Source organism: Harpegnathos saltator, unplaced genomic scaffold, assembly GCF_003227715.2.
Source record: "Harpegnathos saltator strain DR-91 unplaced genomic scaffold, Hsal_v8.6 scaffold119, whole genome shotgun sequence".
NCBI classification, from domain to species: Eukaryota; Metazoa; Arthropoda; class Insecta; order Hymenoptera; family Formicidae; genus Harpegnathos; species Harpegnathos saltator.
In genome coordinates, this window is record NW_020229894.1 from 158,938 (window position 1) to 177,680 (window position 18,743).

Genomic DNA, 18,743 nt, shown 5'->3' on the forward strand with positions numbered 1-18,743 from the left:
ACACGTCTCGTCGAGGACGTCGTTCGTGCCCGGCTGGAAAAAATCCCCCCTCCCACCTCGTACATGCAGCGCGTCTCCAGGACCATCGAGTGAAATCTACACCCCTTGGAATGCGGCTGAGGAGGAGCCGAAAATACGACGCGTTGCACCTTTCGCACTCCTCCCTCCCTCCCTCCCTCCCCCGCCTCCAGGTGCGCGCATGAATCAGACGATCGTCTGGTAGTTGGAAAAGCGCTACACCACTTCCGCCTATCCTCTCCCGCTCACCGGAAGAGAGGAGCGCGGGCCGGAAGACCGCGAGAGGAAGAAGTTTCTCATTCCGGAGGGCTGGCAGCGAGGGTGAGGGGGCGTGAGGGAAGAGAGAAGAGAGCAAGAGAGAGAGAGAGAGAGAGAGAGAGAGAGAGAGAGAGAGAGAAGGGGGGCGGAAAAGGTTTGCTAAGCTCGCAAGTACCCGGGCGGTCGACGAGCGGGCGTGGAAGAGGAGGGAGAGGTGGAGGGCGGAGGGTAGCGCGGCCCTATCGAGCGAGCGAGCGGGAGAGTCGATTTTCTGGAATTCGCGGCGATCGCGAGTCCGGGCACGCGTGAGTCCGCGCGGCGCGGCGCATTGCCAATAAAGTTTCGTGGGTTAACGCGGCGCAGGTACGCTCGATCTACTAACGCCGATAACTCGATTCCCCATCGATCTTCGGGGGGGGGGGCGGAGGGGGGAGGTGGGGGAGCGACGGGGAGAGCGGGGGAGAGGGAATAGATAGGTAGATAGATGGCTAGGGAGGTAGACACAGAGAGATAGAACGAAAGAGGTGAGGGGGAGGGGGAGGGGTAAGAGACGCGCGGTGTCGTTTTCCGGGAAGAGAGAGAGAGAGAGAGAGAGAGAGAGAGAGAGAGAGAGAGAGAGAGAGAGAGAGAGAGAGAGAGCTTCGTGGGGATTCAATTTGCTATTCTGCCGATCTCCTCTCCGCCGGCGACGCCGTTACGCGGCGCTTCTTCTCCGTCGGCGGCTTCTCCGCGAACGAGAGGCGAACGCGCGCGCGGTTAGGGCGCAGCGGGTACGCGCGTAAGCGAGCGCAGCTCCGGTGATTATCCGAGGAGCCGCTGCGAGACGTAACCGAGTTGGCCGAGTCGGAGCTGCCACGAAGAAAATTACGGGGTTGCGCGACCCCGGGGTGCAGGCGCGCGCGGCCGAGGGCGTTCCGCCCCCCGCGGGCGGGAAGTGAATCTCGCGAGTGACGCGTCTTATCTCGCGTCTTAATCGCGCAATCGGGCACTGCACGGGGCCCGTCTCCACGCGATCAGGTCGAACTAGGTCGGCGGCCAGGACTCGGCAAAATTGAAAGCAGTTGCGCAGCAGCTGCGGCGGGTGTCCTTCGATCGCCTGAGGATAATCGCCCGAAGATCGATTCGACTGCATAATGCAAGTAATTTCGTCCTCGATTGGGCGATCAGGCAACAAATTGGACGATCAATGCACGTCGGCAAGTTGCGCAGATGTTGGGTTTGTTTTATATGAGCGTGGAATGGCAGGATTTATCGACAGAATCGCTCGATTCGTCATGAGTCGTATGAGGATTACTTCGGGTTACTTGGGGTTGCGCCGGACGCTTGGATCTCACACAACTGTACGAATTAGCTCATACTACAGAAAAGAATCCAGATTGTATTAAAAATCCCTTATCCATCGATATATTCCTCAAGAAACATCCTTTCACAGACTACGTTTCTAAATTCCTCCTCCTGGAAGCGCCTCCAGAGATCTGCCGGATTCAACATCCGGCAGCTTTAGTTCAACTCGGTACGAGCTTTGCTCTCTAATCTCTTTATTTCTTTTCTAATGTACGCGACGGTGGTGATTCGCGGAGAGATCCAAAGAGCCGGAGGGGGCGGCCAATCGAGCGTCGTCATCGCGACTACAAAAGTCATCGCTCGTTCCGCCGTCGACGAGGCGCTCGCTCGACGGAACATCGGCGGGGAATCGCGCTCGTGCTTTGATCGACGCGCTCGTAATGCTCGCGCGGTTAAATCGGTCGCGGGCGAGGAGGTGGAAGAACAGGGGGCGACGGGGGGTATTAAATCCGTAGAGCGGCAGCCGGAGAAATGCGACGGTGAGAATGCAAGTTTACGCGACATCACGCTACCGACGCGCGGCGTCGCGGTCTTAAGCTGGGTTTCACGAATCACATATTTTGCGGGCGACGGCGGCGCGGCTTTTGTGACGGCGGAATCGCGCCCGCTCGTGCCGGTGAATAGGATTTTCGCCGACAATGCCCCCTCCTCCCCCCCCTGACGACGGTGCGAAACTCGATATCGTCCGCAAAGTCACCGCCGCGCGGCACGGAATTCCCCGCGCCGCGAAGAATACGCGCGGCTCGTCGCTCTTCTCTCTCGCCCTCCCTCCCGCCCTTCGCGACCGCCCGTGCTTTCTTCATGGGCACGGTGTGTGTTTATGACGCGCGAATTCAAGTCGCGGGACAAAGTCGGGTGAATGGTCCAATTAGTGACCCCAAGTGACCTCATCAGCCGCGTGAAAGTAAATTCGTAAATCGATAATGTACATATCGGACTGAACGTACAAAGTTGATTTTTTGTTTTTTTTTGGAGACCTTGAGAAGTTTTCTCTATGATATCTTCTCGGAGATCAGACTGAGATACCACGTAAATACGTAAATTTAGTGACGTGACAGTTTTAGTTTTTGCTTTTTTCGTCGACAGTTTTCAAGAGGTCGAGTTGAATGTCTCAATCAGTGAGCTTCATGATGAAAATAAATTTGGGAATTAATAATACACGTGTTAAATACACAGAGTCGATCTTGTGGGAAAGTTTGAACATTTGAGTTTTTAATTGTACCACATTTTTTATTTATAGATGGACTCGAAATTAATCTCGAATAGTTTCTCAGAGATGACTGAGGTACCGTTTAGTGACATGACCGGTTACTGTTATCTTTCCATTGACAATTTAGTTTTGGAGAAATTAAAGAATAACAAATCTAACGGAGAGGAAACTGGTATTAAATAATACCACGATACAACTGTCACAAATTGAGACACTGTTGTTGTGCGCGTCGCCGCTCCGCCGTAAGCGATGACGTGTCCGTGAAGTTAGCACGACGTTTTAAAAATTATTAAAAAACAAGTGTTAGTTCCAGTAGCATTTTTCAGAGTTCTACAGTCCCCGATAAAAAGGAGAAAAAAAATCCGCACATTTTTTCAATTTCGATTTTTTGCTATTAAGAATACAGAACTCTTTTTTTTATTCTTATCAGGAACTGTAGAACTATGAGAAATGCTACTGGAACTAACATTGTTTTTTAATAAGTTTTAAAAGGTCGTGCTGACTGCACAGACACAGCAATGACGTCTCGGGGAAAGACGCGAGCGGGCGCGCTGGCGTACCGGATGCGCCGTCGCTTTCCTCTCGTCGAAACGACGCCCGCGCAATTTGCCGAGATAAGAGAACGCGCGCCATTCTCGTGTCGCTCGTCAACCGCGACGTCGCAACGTCGTTGATTCGCGGCGGATCGCTCAAATTTGATCGTCGCGCCGAGATATCGAGAAGAAAGGCTGCGTTTGTCGTGTCGTCGCGTGTCGTCGCCATCCGCGTTCACTCGTTCTCTCTCTCTCTCTCTCGCCCCGGAATTGAGAACACACACACATATAGCCCGGAAAAACGGTATCGGAGAATCGAGTTGAGCGTCGAGTCAGTTCTCTGTATTTTTGGCAGTCACATTCCTTCTAATTAACAGCGTTAGATCGCAAATCTGCTCTGGCGACGTGTCTACAAAAGAAACGAGAGAGAGAGCGAGAGAGAGAGCGAGAGAGAGAGAGAGAGAGAGAGAGATGGGGAGGGTGGTGAAGGGGTAGAGGCGAAACGAAACGAAACAAAACTGAAAGAGTGGAAGGGCGTTATCCGCTTTCGGCGATTCCTGTTTCCGCGCGTTTACCACCAACGCCGCCGTCGCCACCGCTTTTGCTGCACATGCGAGGCGAGTACGCGCGCGACTATGAATTACCGTAATTCTTATTACACACGGGGGACCGTCTGTCGGCGGGAGACGTGCTCCTTATTCCAGCCGGTGAACTCGAAAATGACGTATCCGGGAAGCCGTCTCCGGGATAGTTCTAAGCAGTCAATAGACAAGACAATGCCGGCGAGCGCATAATCCGGAATAGTTCCTGCATTTTGACGTCGGATACAGGTTTCCCGACGCGCGAGACAGACAGAGAGAGAGAGAGAGAGAGAGAGAGAGAGAGAGAGAGAGAGAGAGAGAGAGACAGTGGGAAGGCGAGAGACATTATTATTCCGTCTTTATTGCAGACTCCGGTTCTCCGTCTCCGTCTCTCTCGCTCTCTCTCTCTCTCTCTTGTACGCGCACTCTCTCTCCCTCGTGATCTCCGCCACCTTCTCTCACTCTCTTCGTCCGCCGCTCGCTCGTTTCCAGTCTCCGTCTCTGTCTCCCGCCGGTATAACGATATTGACGCCAGTCTTGCTTCGCTAACCTTCTTGTTATCCCCGCAGATTACACTTAGAACCGCCTCCGCGTAACGTTACGCGGCCGCGTAACACGTCGTGCGATGCAGCGCTCCCGCGTTGCCAGTAATGCGTCAGCATATGGCGCCGTAATATCTTATCGCTCGCGGATAATCAGCAGCTTACCACTGCGTTAGACGTGTATCCGGCGACCCGGAGAATTCGCAGATCCCCAGCGCTGCTACGTGTTAAAGACGCGCGCGCGCGCGAGTGAGCGAGCGACCATCTACGGAATCCCATCTACGACGCGTGCGCGCATCCCGGGCGATTGATATAATTCGCGACGGAATTCCGGCGCGTAAGAAATGCATACGCATTCGGCATTTACACGCCGAAAAATCGCCGAAGACGCGGAGAATCGCGCGAGACGCTATCCTGCGCGTCTCGAATTCGCGCCGCGACACAGTATTGTGATATACAGAAAATTGATGTTCGAAAAGCAGCTACGGCATTCAATTTTCAACCGATTGGAACGATTTTTTGTTTGAAAATGAAGATGAGAGAATTACCTACGATCCTACCGAGCGATATTTTCGATATCAGGAATCCTAACCAAATCCTTAATAGACAAAGTATGAAATATTGATACTGATTTTCAGAAGATGATTTTTTCTACTTCTGTCAACGCGCAAACCATTACGATTGCCAAACTATGAATCCATGGATTGTAAATCTTGTACTGTTCGACTCGTAAACTCCAAACCTGCGGAGCAAGCTGCAAGCTGCAGAAGCAAGAAACAAGGAAACTCGCAGATTCAGACGGTTCAATGCGCGAAAAATTTCCCGAGTAGCAACGAATGAAGATTTAATGCATAAGCTATTGATTTCTTCGGATTTATATATCGCGAGGGTAAGAAGACATTGGAAGAAAACCAATACCACAGTTTGGCAATTGTAATGGTTTGCGCGTTGACGGAAGTAGAAAAAATCATCTTCTGAAAATCAGTATCAATATTTCATACTTTGTCTATTAAGGATTTGGTTAGGATTCCTGATATCGAAAATATCGCTCGGTCGAATTGTAGGTGATCTTCTCACCTTCATTAAAAAGGAAAAAGAAATCGTCCCAATCGGTTGAAAATCGAGTGCTGTAGACCTTTTCGAATATCAATTTCCTGTATCACAGCACTGTGCGCGAGTCGCAGATCGCAGATCGCCGAGATGAGATAATCGCGCGCGCTTGCCTTGCCGTTGCAGTTGCCGCTATTCGCACGATATTTCTTGTCTTACGCAGTAGAAAGGGAAAAAATATCGAGATCTCATGCGCCGGTGGGCCGACACTAAATTTTGCGAAGAAATAATTCGTTTGATGTGTGTTGCTTGTTGGCGAACTGGAAGCGCTGATTCATTGTGCAAGAGAAGAATTGAGAGTGAGGCTCTGTGATAAACAGTCAAAGGGAAATTTCGTCGTGGAAGCTTGCAGCAGTCCTGCAACAGAACTTGCGTTCGACAGTTGTTGACTCTCTTGTAACGGATCTTTTTAACTAATCGGCACACACACACACACACACACATATTCCCTTTCTCTACATTTATGTACTTCGTTTGTTATCTTCGCCTCTGAAACGTACGACGTAAGAGTGTCAGATGTAAAAATTAGCGGAATAATAATTAAAATAATGAAAGGATATGTAAGACACGTTTTCGTGCAAAGTGTAAAAATTAATATATTCTCACGCGACATCCTTCGCCTGTCTAACACATTAACGCGCATTAAGTGTTGCTCGAATCACGCTTAAAGTCGAGGCGACCAAACACCGCAATAAAAAAACGTATATACAACTGTCGATTAAAGTCACTTTGACTTGTAATTTAGAGCGGATCTTTCTGGACGTAAAATTAACATTTTACTCATCGTCGTCGTATAAAATCGCCCAAGCGCACCGAGAGAACTCAGTCTGATACTTGCGACTGTAATCGCGTAACGAAAGCGTCACGATCAGCATTTCCGCGGGGAGCGTTAATTACACACACACACACAGTGTCAGCGCGACGATAACCTCACAGGAATATCGCCGTTGCTACTTTCCTTTTTTTCTCAGGCAGGACGACAAGACAAGACAGTTGACGCGCCGAGAGGAGAACTCTCTCCGTTCTCTCTCTCCCCGCGCGACCTCCGCGGTAACTGCGCCGCACACGACGCACAAAGCGTGCACGATCGTGGAAAATCGCGCGGGAGGGTTCGAGGGGGAGGGAGGGGGGGGGGCGACCTGACCTCAGCGAAAATGAGCTTCGCGAGTTCACGTGACGGCAGCTCGCAGCTCGCGCACGAGAACGTGCGCTCACGAGAGAGAACGTACGTACCTCCTTGACCGTCCGGGATTAACCGAGCCAGCCTGTTGACGTCGTTGCCGGCGGGATCGAAGGGCGCCAAAGAGCTCTCGTTGACTCTGAGGAAAGCCTCGCACTCCTCCGTTTTTCGTTGCAGCTCCCGCCTTCAACAATCAAAACGAGAACGCACTCGTGAGAATCGGGAAAACGGTTCGCGCTCGCTCGCTCGCTCGCTCGCTCGCTCGCTCGCGCCCCCCTGCGCGACTCTATTGTAATTAGCGAAACATTTGCAAGTCGTTTAGCGGGGGGGGGGAGCGGAGCGGAGGTGGCGCAAGAACGTTATGAATATTCCACGTATGTCCCGCGTGTGTCTCGCTCGCGCGCTGCCGTACTTCCGGATAAACACTCGCGGAGAGCCGACGAGCTTGAAATTACTATCTTCTCGAGTTTCACGAAGTAGACGCAAATACTATGGAGTTTCGCGCGACTGCGAGATATACTCGCTATATATGTATACACGCGTACATATCCGGTGTGCAGGCGTCTATAGGATATTTGACGTGACGGAAGCACTATTGATACAAAGATCGCGCGCGTGCACGTGCACATACGAGAGTCGATAAAGCGAGAGGGCGAGCGAGAGAGGAGCGGGAGGGGAAGACACACGGATATTCCAGATATGCACGTACGTATATTCATAATTGAGAAACTTCGCGGAGAGGCATTGCGAATTTATCGGCCGCGATGGTCCCGAGAGCGCGGAGAAATGTGCCGCGCTCTCGGGGCCGCCGTTGCTTTTTCCAATAATCTCCCGGAAAAATGTCGGCGCTCGCGAGCGGGAGAGCGACGCGCCCGCGCCGTCGCCGCCGTCGCCGCGCTGGTTGTCACGAATTCGCGCGTCCTTGGATCGCGCGAAAAATCGCGTGCGACGATTTCGCGCGGATTCGGCAGGCGCGGCCGTCGAGCCGCCGCGCCGCGCCGCGCCGGTGGATGAAAATTAGTGTCGAACGGAAATAACGTCAGTGTGTGTGTGTCTGTGTGTCTGTGTGTGTGTGTTCTTGCTATCGCCGCGGTCCGCGAATCCGTAACTTCCTGCCGCGCGTGCACGTATGTACGTACGTAAATTTCTCGCAAGCCGAAGGAAACTGCGACATAAATCGTGCTGCGCAGGCACGGTCTCGCGGCGGAAATAAAAGAAAAGGAAAAAGAGCGGGCGGAGAGAAAGGGTACGAGAATGGGAAAGGGGGAATGGGACCTGGGCGGAGAGGAGAGGCCGAGAGGCAGGGAGAAAAGTCACGCCGCCGGAGAAAGTCGCTTGGAAATTACAATATTCATTTCGATAAGAGGAAACGGCGCGATCGTGTACGCTACTCTCTCTCTCTCTCTCTCCCCCTCTCTTTCTCTCTCTTTCCTTCTTTCTCTCTTTCCCCGCATCCGGAGAGTAATTTATTATCTCGATGCGTGCCTCGGCGAATTACGCGCCGATTTCGCGAGTGGCTTGCCGCGAACTCCTTCCCCGCCGGGTGGCGTCGCGCTTACGCACGCACGCACGCACGTCCGTCCGATATAAACACGCTCGTATGATAATGCCGGCGCGGTGCAAAATACGGCCAATGATTCGGCCAATTAAGACCTGACATTGCGAATAATTAGCGACATCGTTATTTCGCGATAATTTGATTTAGGAAGTATCACCGGCGAACGCGAGCCGAAGAGAGAGAGAGAGAGAGAGAGAGAGAGAGAGAGAGTGCGCTGACAATGATACAAAGTCGAGCTCGGGTAATTGAAACCCCCGTTCGGAGGTAAATCGGACAACGGAATAATTTCTCAACGGATGAAATTAACGACCGTGCTCTATAACATCGTCAAAGCGACGGCGAATTTTCGTTTAATGCGCTCATCATAAAATCATCGCGAGCCGCTGCTACCTGCCGATTTCGTCATCGGAAATTCATCGCGCCGCGTCTCCGATAAGAGAACAGAGAAAAGGAGAGAGTATGAGACAGACAGACAGACAGAGAGAGAGAGAGAGAGAGAGAGAGAGAGAGAGAGAGAGAGAGAGACAGAGAGAGAGAGAGAGACAGAGAGAGAGAGAGAGAGAGAGAGAGGGAGGCAGACAAAAGCAGAGAAAGAGAAAGAGAAAAAGGCACGGGGGTGAGCGAAGTTCGCCGGTCGTCAAATCTTTCTCGTCGTACGCCCTCGGCCGGCTTTAAATATAGAAAACGCGAATACGATGCGAGACGGGGATAATATCGAAACGTACACGACGTCCGTCGGGTACGCGAGAGCGAAAATACATCGTCGGCGGTGCGGTAGCGCCCGAGCTAAGGTCGAAGCGGTTTAACGTCGCGGTTTAACCGCTCCCGAAAGGCTTGCTCCATTATTTTGGATTTTCCTCGCGAAATTGTTCCGCGGCGGCTTCATTCCGGTGCAGCCCGTGTTGACGAATGGCCACCATCGCCATCACCATCAGCGCCACCGTCACCGCCGCCGGCGCCGCCGCCGCCGCCGCCGCCGCCGCCGCCGCCGCCATCACCACCCTCGGGCGGATTTGGTATCAAATATTATCCATTATTAAACGCACTGCGGAGCACGTCGTGCGTCCGTCGATTTTGCAATATTTTCCCCGCTTCGACGACGTCAGAGCTCCGCCCGCGCCCCGGCGCCCCGCAACGGGGAACGGGGAGGGGGGGGGGAGAGGAGAGCGAATTCACGGGTTGTCTTTCTTTCGATACACGGCGCGATTTCACTCGCTCGCCCACCTGAGGGATTCCTCTCGCTGGGGGAGTGCGACGCGCCAGGGTATTCCTGGCGATTAGGGTTGACAACTGCGCAAGACGTGGGGAAACAAATATGTTGAAGGACAGCTTGAACGCCGATTTTTAGCTGTGAGGATATCTCTCGTGGTGATCGCCATCGACATTCGCCGGGGCGCTAAAAGATCTTCGCGAGCGAGCTTCGAATTGAAAACTTCGCGTTCCCTTCTCGTCAGAAAAGTTCAGTTTGCTCGCGATACAATCGCAGTTGAGTGATTCGAAGATCGAAATTCGAAATTGAAAGGAAACGAGATATTACCGGTCTTGGAATTTCAATCCTTGAGCATTCCGCCCTTGGAAAATTGCAAGGATTTTAAGGTTGCGTTGCACGACGCGCGAAGTTTCTCAGCGGGCCCGCGGCGTGGACGAGAAGGACGCTGCTGCCGATTGCACAGGATAAACTGATAATTGCGCAGGACATCGAGAAGCAGACGGGGATGGTTCAGACGCGGACTCGTCTCCGACGGTGCCCAAGCGAGGATATTATCCGCGGAGATCGTTATCGGCTGGCTCGGCGGCGCCGAGTGTCTGCGAAGGCGAGCGCGGGGTCGAAAATTTCGCGGGTGACTTCAATTCCATTTCCGCAAAATCGGGATCCCGAGTTAATACGAGGCTGCAGCGAGACAGAAACGAGATGTTATTTACCTTCGCGCTCGTCCCCGAAAACTCTCAACTCTCCAAGATTCCCCGGACTTTTCGCGTCCCCGCGAACGTTTCCCCGCCGTGAAACGCCGCACATGTGCGCCGAGAAAAACTCCCTATATTTCGCGGCGCGACTCTTCCGCGACAAGTCGTCGAATCGAACGATCCTCTTCTTCTACTCCAGTCCCCCTTCGCTCTTGCCTTGCTAGCGTGAGCTGCCGCGTCGAAGTAATACGGCGGCGGCGGTGTTTCGTCGATAAGTAACGCCGTACAACGCCGATATTTCGGCGATTTTATTATCTTCCCCGACGGGGGCGGGGGGAACAGAAGGAGGAGGAAGCGCGCGCGATCCGCGGCGAAAGAACGTTCGGCGAGTTTCGTGGCCGCCGCCGCCGCCGCCGGAAATCGTCCATATCCCATTTCCCTCCCGTGGAAGCGACGAGCAGGAAACACAGCGTAGCTCTCTGTTTTCCCTATAAATTCAATTCAGCGCACGTCGGATATTATCGGTTATTAAAAGTAGCCCGGCGTGTACGTGCGTGCGTGCGTGCGTGCGTGCGTGCGTGCGTGCGTGCGTGCGTGCGTGCGAGCGCGCGCGTGATCTGTCGATATTTTCTGCTCCATGAACACTCTTTGGAAACTCTCGCCCTCCCACTCACCCCCCCTCCCCCTGTCCCCCTCGATGTTTCTCTTTCTCTCCTTCCCCCTTCTCTCTCTCTCTCTCTCTCTCTCTCTCTCTCTCTCTCTTGCTCCCCTCTTCTTCTCTTCCCCTCTGTCTCCGTCTGTCTACCGCGTCCCACCCCCCGCGCCGTCCTGCTTTGCCTGGGTTAATTCCGGGGTTACTCGCGGAGCAGGGAAGGTCGGCGGTGTCGGCTTCGGATCATAGCCACGCAATATATAGATCGAAGCGACATATCGATCGATGTGGACGGGAGTGGAATAATAATTTGCACTGTTATTGCGAACCCATCCGGTGAAATCAAACCGGGCCGACGTGTTCGCTCCCTCTCGCGCGCGCGCACACACACACACACGCGCTCTTTCTCTCTCCCTCTTTCTTGTTCCCTTTTTCTCTGCATCACACTGTGACCTGCTAGCTGTCCTGGCCTTCCTCTCGTTTTCTCTCCCCTCCCCCTCTTTCTCTCTCTTTCTCCGCTGCCCTCTCGTTCTTTCTCTCCCTGTGCCGGCTCTTGTCGTTCATTGTCTCCTCCCTTCGCTCTTTGCCGGCCGTCCTCTCTTTGTCTCCTTTCTCTTTCGTCCGTCCTTTCTTTTGAAGGTAGAGTAAATGCTTCTATTGATCCTTTCTCATCCTTTCATTCTCCTCCCTCCTGTCCCCCCCCTCCTCTCTCTCTCTTTCTCTGTCTACCGTTTTCTGCAGCGATTTCTACATGTGCACACGTTAGACGCGCGCGTTTTGTGCAGCGCGGACGAGTGCAGCAACTGCGAATATGCGAGTGACAAGTGGCGATCGATTGGAACTCATCGTCTCCTCGGCGGCGGCCACCACGTCGACTCGCAAAGACGCTCCGCGTCGGCGATGGAAAAATACTCTCGGCACGCACTCGCCGCGTCATAATGGCTTCATCGTCTCAGACGTAATGGCATCCTCGAGACAGAGGCGAGCGAGTGAACGAACGAGCGAGCGAGCGAGCAGGCGAGAAAAAGCAGAAGAGCGGCACCGCATAATCCCGCGCGACGTCTTCGATTTCGCTTAACATCCAACGCGATCAAAACGCGAACGTCGAAGCGTCGGGAGACGTCCCGCAGTCGTTTCGCTGCACCATCTCGAATTCATAAATCTCGGGAGTATATGTTTTTCTCGTGCCTTCCCGCTTCCCCCCTTCCCGTGTCGCCGCACTGCATTGCGCGATCTGCATTCGTCATCGCGCGCAATCCGCGCGCGATTCGTTGATGTTCGGACGCGTCGCAATTAACATTTCTCCGCTTGCGCATTTCGATCTCTTGCCCCTTTGCGCGCTCCGCGTAAAAGTGCAATTTTACGTCTCGTCAAAGAGATCGATAAATAATTAATTAATTTCACGATAATTTAATTTGCAGTGTGGACAATTTTCGCGTTATACTTGGCAGGCTCTCGCGAGGAACGGAGGAACGGAGGGAGAATGAGAAAGAGAGAAGAGGGATGGTCGAGGTGAAAGCGTAGGTGAGGTGAGCAATCTTGGCCGACGTGGAGGAAGTACGGGCGTATGGTTTACTTCAAAAACTTTTTACCGATAGCGTAGCCAGCGGGCAGTTTAAATAATCCTTGTGGACGCGGATATTAAATTTCTTACCGCGGTGCGCGCGCGGCGAGTGTGGTTCGTGGTAGTCGGTTTAAACGCTGCACTTTGTTCGCTGACCGGATTGCTATATATATATATATTATATATATATATATATGTATGTATATGTGTATGTATGTATGTGTATGTATGTATATGTACGCATATATAAAAAAGCACACACTCCGCGGTACTGCGGCCGCTTAAACTCTAATCGCGAGTTTCATAAGAAACCCTCAAGGCTAATTGAGACGACTTTTTCGCAGAGGCGTTATTTTATGCTCCGGAGAAACGTGGAGATGGCGACGGTAGCAGAAGCAGCAGCAGCAGCAGCAGCAGCAGCAGCAGCAGCAGCAGCAGCGGCGAGGAAACCCTCGCAGATATCGATCGAATTGATCGAGTTGGAAATTAGTTTCGCCGTGACTCTCGAGGAGAGGAGACAAGACAAGTTACAAAACGTTATAACGCGGGAGAGGGTCGCGAGGAGGGGACGGGGTAAATTTTTATCGAGACTAAGCGCGATCGTGCATCGCTTTTGAAAAAAGGAAGGACAGAGAGCGAGCAAGAGAAAGCGAGAGAGAGAGAGAGAGAGAGAGAGAGAGGAGGGGAGAGGGGAGAAAAAAGCGAAAAAGGAGAGAAACCTTATTATCCGAGTAAATTTATCATTTCCTCGGGAAAAAGTTCGCGATCCACCACTTGACAGAGAAACGACGACGATGATGACGACGACGACAGCGGCGGCGGCGGCGGCGGCGGCGACGGCGACGGAGACGTGGACGAGGACGAGAGCACGAGGATTCATCTAATTAAAACTGAACGACCGACAGTCGCGCGCGCCCTGTCCCCCCTCCTTCCCCCGCCCTAGGGTCCGATTCGACCTGCCCGCACGAGTTTCGTCATTAGCGAATTTACGGAGCGAATTCGCGGGGCACACGAGACGTATTGAATATTAACTGACGGCTGTCATAAAAATTCTTAAAGTTGGCAAAGTGGTTTTGCGCCGTCGCGCAGACGACGACGACGACGACGACGACGACGATGACGACGACGACGACCTCGGCTGGTACGCGCGGCACGGTGGAAACGCTCGCTCTGCCTGCAAATAACGGCAGAGTTTTGAATTTTAATGCGCCGGCGATGTCGCGACATCAGACATCATTCTGCAAGGGAAGTGGAATATGTTCGCAAGATTAATCGGCGACTTCCTCGCCCCCTCCCCTGCCCCTGCCGCGACTTCCTTATCGCGGAATTAAATACCGGGGCCGGCTGGTGGCGGCCGTCGTCGCGCATGTTGCTTCCGTTTCTTACGCGCCACCTGTGCTCGCCGTTTAGCTAATTAATCGTCATCTTCGACTCGGACGAAATACACCGAGCAATCGTTTCGATCGAGCAATCGTTTCTCCGAACGACTACGTCTTCCGGCGGATGCTTCAAGCATTGAGAGGGAGAGCGAGAGAATTCTCCTCTTTTGATTCGACTGGCAAGCTGAGTATCGCAGAAGTGCTTAAACCGGCAAGAAATGGATTGTTTACGCGCGAGAAGTCGAGATTCTTCAAGTCCAAAATGCTGGCCCAATACTGGCGACTCGTAATTTCATCTCATCGAAATGACACTCTCATACGAGCGCTTGATCATAAAGTAACGAGAATTTTGAAATTGCACGCGCTTGTCCATTCAGTTGATTCTTCTTTTTGTGCGTTGGTAACACTACCAGTGACGTGCGTGTTAATTTTCAGGCAGCTGCGACGCTTAGTTTGTGCTTGGCGAGCGAATGAGCAAGACACGCTTTTCAGTGTGTTTGGCGATTTTTTGTGTGGCGAAATCAGTCGGATCAGAGAGAGCATATACCGCTTTGCTTATCCAACAGTTCTTGGCGAGACACAACACCGTCGTGATGCCAGCACCACCTTATTCTCCAGACATGGCCCCCTGTGACTTTTTCCTACTTCCCAATTCTCAAAAGGACACTCAAAGAACCACGTTTTTCAACAATAGATGAGATAAAGGCGAAATCGCAGATCCAGCTGAAGACGCGTACCTAAAGAGGCGTTCCACCAGTGTTTCCCAAAGTGGAAACTACGTCGATATAAGTGTATAATATCACAGGGGGACTACTTTGAAGGAGATGGGATAAACATTGAGGATTAAATAAATACCTTCCGAGAAAATTAGAAATTCTCGTTACTTTTTGATCAAACTTCGTAGGCGCATAATGACAGCGAGTGTCGATTAATCAGCGAGTCCATTAATCGCGACCGTTCGGCCAGGAAGCCGCGAGCGGCGCACAACCGATGCGATAAGAAACCCGCGAGGATGCTTGGCGTTTTCCTCGTCGAGATCGAGGCGGAGGTCGTGAAAGCGGCGCCAGCGAATACGATTTTTCGCGAGGAGAGAGCGCACGTCAAGATTGCGGGGCGGGATATCCCAGAATAAAACGAATCGCTCGGCGGGGGGAAAAGGAGGAGGAGGAGGAGGAGGACGGCTCCTTCTTACCGGATCGTTTCCTACCGATCACAGATTGAGGGATACGCCAACTGTCTATGAAGATAAAAACGAATAATCGAGACCAGAGCAGTCGGCTCGGTGGAGGGGGGGAGGGGGCGAGGGGGCGAGGGGAGGGGCGACGCGCGTGCGGGACCGGCATTGTAATCGCGCGCTTGCAGGGTTAAAGGGGACGTCGTTGCTCATCCGTAGCGTGCGTTTAGCGTCACACATGTGGGACGTCCAATCCTGAGGACTCTGTGCTTATCGGATACCATGACCAGAGCACGCGCCCGTCCCTCACGTACGCCGGGAAGATGAGATGGCAATGACAAACGCGCGATAAGTACGCCACCTGACAGCGCGTTTTAATGCGCGCCAAACGCGCCACGGTGCGGTCTGTTTGGTGATTTTGGAAAATTCCTCTCGCGGGGAAGAATTATGCATTTTTCATCGAATCAAGCCGCAACGCTCCAAACGGTCCCAATCGCGAGCCGCTGCTGATGCGCGTGGTAATCAGTCGAGGTGACAATTAATGCGACGTCGCGAGTGCGATTCAAGAGTGACGTCAGCATCTTTGTCGCACTCTTTCCCAGCGGGTAACAAAGAGCCGATCGCGCTTCCATCGCGCGCAGCGCGTCACTTTCTAATCGTGACAACTTAAGACGCTGCAGCTTCGCTCTACAAAAAGTGCATAACCGCTTCTCGCGGCTGAGAAGCACATAAATTACCCACGCGGGAACTTGTATCGGCAAGTACTCCGTATGACCGTGCTTCGAAAATACAGCACTGGAAATGGATCGCTGGCATCTCCCGTCGGCTAATTGAAGCCACGTCGGACGCCCGTGGCGCGGTCAGCTGGTGCGAAGACGCCAGCCGAAAGACTCGAGTTCGAGTCCCCGTCATACCATTGACAGGTGATATTTTTACGAGTCGTCCCCTCCCGGAAGGCAATGACAAACCGCCCGAGCTACTTTGCCAAGAATGATCCCTCAAAAATAGAAGTGTCTTCGGACACTTTTCTCTGCCGGGGCTCGGAGTCCGCCTATAAAGCTGTTCTCTCTGTTTCACAGTACGATCCTGTACAATCTCGGTACATTAATAAGTATAGCAGAGAGGAATTGCGCTTTTGAGAAGAGCAGTAGGATGAAGAAGGGAAGAGAGAATCGAAGCTAAGTGGTAACAAGCGCGAGAGAGAGAGAGAGAGAGAGAGAAATTGTACACGGCATCTTCTTAGCTCAGCTTAACAATAGCGCGAGGCGATAATCGCCGTAGCCGAATCAGAATTACTCTCTTGAAGCTCCCCCCCCCCGCCGCCACGAGTAGCCGAGCATTCTCGCGACTAATCCAAATTTTATCAAGATATATATCGGCCTTTCTCCCTCTCTCCCATCTTTTCACCGGAATTTTCGTTTGAACTTTCCACCTAAAAACGGCAGCGTCTCGCCATGCCGGTTTTCCGGACAGAGAGAGAGAGAGAGAGAGAGAGAGAGAGAGAGAGAGAGAGAGAGAGAGAGAGAGAGAGAGAGAGAGAGAGAGAAAGAGAAAGAGAGGCGCGTAGAGCCGTTCAATCGGCACAAATCGCTGCGGAAGATCCCCCGGAGAAAATTATTTGCGCGAATCGCCCGACGTGGTATCGATGTCGGGACGGACGCAGGCAAAAATAATCCAGCCCGGGGCAGAAGAGTAGCGTTGTACGAGCGCGCGACGTTCCTCTTGCCGGTATTACGGCTCGGACAGAAATATGGTCGATCCGGCTATTTTCTCCGCGGTCTGGCAAACCAACGGCTGCTTACGCGGCCTCTCCCCTCCCTCCTTCCTTCTCTCTCCCTTTCACCGTGTTTGACTGCGTCTCGCTCGTTTTTCGTTTCGTTCCTTCCTCGCTCTTCTCCCCCCGCGATCGCGGCGCGAAGATTCCCGCGAAGCGGACGCGCTCGGACCGCGCCATTAGTTACGACGTGTCCAATTATTCCTCACTGCGCGACGAGAGTCGCGCGCGCGGCGCGGTATCGGCCGCCGATCCCGTTTTATATCGCGTCGCACCGCGCGCTCATCCGCGCAGCACACTGAGCAGAGCGCGGGTGTAATCTCTCCGTCATAACAATTATATAACAATACTAATGCCGTGACAATGGGCGCGATAACGAGGGACACCGCCGCGCGCGGATTATCGCGGCGCGTTCTCGCGTGTGCACCGGGGGGGTGTCGCGGCGTTGCGCGAGAAGTCGACTCGCGTCGAGTGGACTCGGAACAGTCGCATGCGCGCGCTGCTCGGTAAATCGGCGCCGACAACAGACTCGCATGCGCTTTGTCATTCGGCCAGGATCCTTCCTTCTGCCGTTTTCTTTTTTCCATATCTCTCTCCCCGTTCCCTGCTCATTTCTTTTTCCATCTTCCCTTTCATGCCTCCCCCCCCCTCCTCTTCCTCCTCCTCCTCTGTGTCTTGCTCCTTGGCATTTACGCCGCACTCCACACTCATCACGGCCGTTCTTCTTCCCGACGAGCCTTAGCCCGAACTCATTATGGCCGAGCAAATTACTTCTCATGCATCACGCGCCACTTGCACGCCGCGCCGCACGCCGTACACTCGAACCGCACCGAACCGCCCGCGAACTTGTTAATTGCGGACGGTTGTCTGATCAACGGACAGTATAATGTCGAGTCATTGGGATGCGCAACGGCGGTAGACGGTAGTCTAGCCACGTGGGCGACGTCGAAACAAGACCGCTTCACTGCCGTGACTAAGCAGCGCCGGGAGGCTAAGGCGGTACGTCGATTACTTCATTAATTAGCTCGGCCGGAGGTACTCCTGGTCTCTCTCTCTCTCTCTCTGCCGCCCTCCTCTTCCCTCCTCCTACCCGGCCGCTCTTCCCGCTCTCGGGTTCGAGTCGAGCGGCAATCCGGCCGCAGTCCCCCGGGGACTGCGCCGCGGCACCCATGGGGTGCTCCGCTTTTTGTCGGGGACGCGACGCGACGTGGACGAAAATGCGTCATCTTACTTGCCGTCAGGGATCTTCTTGTCTGTAGAGCATGGCAAATGGTTTTGCGACCGCCAGCCGGCCCTGGATAATCGCTTTTCCATGCTTGTCCGCTGATGCACGAGGTCGAGTCGGAGGGTAAGGCTTCGCGGCTCGGCTGAGTTTTTGCCGCTTTATTACTCGCGCTGCCAGGCTTGAACGTGTCTTAAAAATATGCGCGTTATTCCCCGACATACGTAACACACATCACTCAATAAGTTCGTAGGATGACATATAGATGGCGCTATTATTGACAAATCCATATGATTTTTAGGAAGTGCCAACCTTCAAGTGATACGTGTCAAAATCTCATGACAATCCGGACGTTTAGTTCACAAATTACGGTGGTGTCTTAGTGACGCTACTGTTTTTTAAATTTTGAAAACAATGGAAAAATCTGAATTTCGTGTGTTAATAAAGCGTTGCTTTTGTAATGGGAAAAAATAGCGTTCAAGCAAAAGCAATGGCTTGACGAGTGTTATTCGGACTCTGCTCCATCGAGACATGGTAGAGAAATGGTGGAGAAGTGGTTTGCTGATTTTAAAGGCGGCCGTACAAATACCGATGACGCTGAACGCTCTGGTCGCCCAAATTCGGCAGTTATTCCAGAAAACATAGAAAAAAGTCCACAAAATAGTTTTGGCCGATCGTAAATTGAAGTTACGTGAGATAGCTGACACCTTAAGGATATCAGCAGGCTGTGTATTCACCA

At 52.8% G+C, this 18,743-nt stretch overlaps 1 protein-coding gene across 1 annotated transcript in view; it reads right to left on the reverse strand.

Annotated features, from left to right (window-relative positions):
* The window catches only part of LOC105181493 (SET and MYND domain containing, class 4, member 2), a 65,345-nt gene that overhangs the window by 31,923 nt on the left and 14,679 nt on the right, over positions 1-18,743 (reverse strand). Inside the window, exon 3 of the mRNA XM_025304169.1 lies at positions 6,830-6,960. Within this exon, the coding sequence (XP_025159954.1) occupies positions 6,830-6,960 (131 nt within the window). The remainder of the gene's footprint in view (positions 1-6,829; positions 6,961-18,743) is intronic.